The 2,732-nt window shown below is 31.7% G+C and overlaps 1 protein-coding gene across 1 annotated transcript in view; it reads right to left on the bottom strand.

Annotated features, from left to right (window-relative positions):
* LOC106469874 (peroxidase-like) overlaps positions 1–2,732 on the bottom strand; it is a 37,271-nt gene continuing 34,539 nt past the window's right edge. Inside the window, exons 15-16 of the mRNA XM_022398453.1 lie at positions 1,394–1,502; positions 1–122 (exon numbers count right to left, since the gene is read on the bottom strand). Coding sequence (XP_022254161.1) covers positions 35–122; positions 1,394–1,502 — 197 coding nt within the window. The 3' untranslated portion in view covers positions 1–34. The remainder of the gene's footprint in view (positions 123–1,393; positions 1,503–2,732) is intronic.

The raw sequence follows: 2,732 nt of genomic DNA, 5'->3' as shown, positions 1-2,732 counted from the left end.
TAATACTGTATCTTCTTCTTCTCATAAGAGCAGCTTACTTCCTGCTGAAGTGGTTAACATCAGCCCATTTGGAAAGATCTAGGTGGTTTATATTATTACCCCGACAGTTTACACGTGGATTCCTGGAAACAATAAACACGTAAAATTAAACACGGACTTTTCTCTAAATTAAAATTCTTTTATTTGCGAGCTTTCGGCCCTCTTACTGGAGCCTTCATCGGATAACACTAACAATTGTACACATTGTTACCAGATGAAAGCTCTAGTAAGAGGACCGAAACGTAAAATATTGAGCACCATTTTGTATCATCTCGAAAAAGGTAGTCATAGCCCTCTGTAAATTAAAACGTTTATTTTAATTATGTGTGGCTAAAAAACAGGTAATATTTTACGAAGATGACGTAAAACACTTATTCCGTTTTCAACCTTTTAATAAAGATCAGCGTATTTGGTTGCATGACTAAAATCATAAGTAATATTTAATTTGTTGCTTAAATGTTTGCGACACTAACTATAGTTAACAGCATACGTATGTTTTATTACATGCGACCAGCGAAGTTATATTTGTAAAGTACTATAAAATTAACAGAAATAAAAGATTAAAGAAAGAAACTTTTCTAGTTCAGTTGAATTTAGTATAATGAGCCGAAAAAATATTAAAAAAGTATTTTAGGTTAATTTATTCACGGTATCTAACGGCAAAGAGCTGATTTATTTTAACTTTCGCGCAAAACTACTCGAAGGCTATCTGCTTTAGCTGTCCCTAATTTAGTAGTGATAGAATAGAGAGAAGGCAGTTAGCCAACACCACCCACCGCCAACTATTGGGCTACTCTTTTTTACCAACGAATAGTGGAATTGATCGTCACGTTATATGGCCCCCACGATTGAAAGGGCGATCATATTCGGTGACGGGGATTCGAACCCGCAGATTGCGAGTCGAGCGCCCTAACAACCAAGCCATGTCAGGCCAGTCAAAGAACTAGTGGAACAAAGGTGCATCAAAAACTAATTGTATTAAGGATGACTTTGTGATGAATGGATAGAATAGCAAACACGGAGTGGGACAACAAATAATACGAAAGCCCCCTATACATAAAATTTGTAACTTTAACGAAGATGAGCTTCGTGGATTTTCAATAATAAATTGCATATGAAAATATCACAATGGCGACGACAGAGGGCGTGGTTCTCCTTTCAATAAAAGTTGAGCAACAAGTTAGCGTTTCTTGTTGTTGTTTTTTTTCCAAGTAAGACGATTTACTAAAATATGGATATTAGTTCTATGACAACTTTTATCCGCAAATCTGAAAAAAGAACTGTAGAGTAATAAACTTCAGTCGATTGAATTTGGTACATCATCTTTAAATCAAAAATCCAAATTCTTGTTTACCTCTGTGGATCAGCCGTCTTTAAGACTTCTAGTTGAATGGTGTCCATTTCATCAGCGTTATCACACAGTACTCTGCAGAGTTGGACCTTGCGGAGTTCCTGAAGTTGCTCTGAAAAACGCGAATTACGTATTATTAAAACATTGCGCAACGATGAAACATGCAGTTTCGAGCTGTATTAACGATCTAACTGATGAATCAATATTAAAACACAAAAATTCTACATTTCCTTTATCGAGTAAACATAAACTAAATATAAGGCAACAGTAGTTATGATTTTTTTTCTTTGGTTTTAAACCTTAAGCTACACAATGGGCTATATGTGTTCTGTCAAACACGGGTATCGAAACTCGATTTTTCGTATTATAAATCTTTTAGATTTACCGCTGAGCCACCGGGAGGCCATATTAAGGAAAATCAAAATTACTGAATTACTCAGTGTGTATAAAACTTAAACGATACCGTCGAATAATTAAATGATAATTTTTTTTATAAAATCTTATTTAGCCAGAAAAGGATTAATTAATGACATGTACTGAAAGTCAGCCAAGGCGAAAGAGGATTAAAGTTTCAAATTTCAATTCATCCAGAAAATAATTCATCTGTGTTAACTTTCAACTAAGTCCGAAAATGTTTAAGACAAAAGAAGTAAACGTTAAATTTCCATTCGTATAGAAAGAGACTAACCTTGTTTCATTTCAGCTAAGTTCTTCGAGAAACAAAATAATGAAAAGTATTTTTAATTTAAGCTCAGAAAAAAAAGAATTAATTTGAATTTAATGTCACGTAAGTCTGAGAAGAAATAAGAGCTATTATGTATTTTTTATTTCAACTCTGATAATCAAGAATTAACTTGTATTAATCTTCAGTTAAGCCCGAAGATTATTAAGCCGAAACACTCCATATTTTAAATTTTAGTTGAGACAGAAAAAAAAAGAAGATTAATTAATAGAATATATAATGTAAAACTGTACTGTAAATGACAGAAAAACAACAATTCAGTAAATATTCAACTTCAGGTATGTATTTAAAAGCGACATCTATTGCACAAAAATTTAATCAGAAAATAAATTATGTGGCAATCAATATTTCACTACTAGGACCAAAAAAGTTTCAGAATACAAATGATAATTTCTTATTAAAATTGTTAAATTTATTATTTTTATAGTAATGTTTTATATCTTATAACGAAGTACACAATATTTTCATGAGAATTATATTATACATTTTTGTTTTTGTGATAAGTTGTTTCCTTACTTATAATATTTTGGCACTTGTGTATAAAGTTAAAATCATAAATAATATTCAATATTAAACTGGTACACAATTAAAAACATTTTA

Source organism: Limulus polyphemus, unplaced genomic scaffold (genome assembly GCF_000517525.1).
Source record: "Limulus polyphemus unplaced genomic scaffold, Limulus_polyphemus-2.1.2 Scaffold3699, whole genome shotgun sequence".
In the NCBI taxonomy this organism is placed as follows: domain Eukaryota; kingdom Metazoa; phylum Arthropoda; class Merostomata; order Xiphosura; family Limulidae; genus Limulus; species Limulus polyphemus.
Note: the sequence above shows the minus strand (reverse complement) of the source record. Positions and strands in the feature narration are given on the sequence as shown.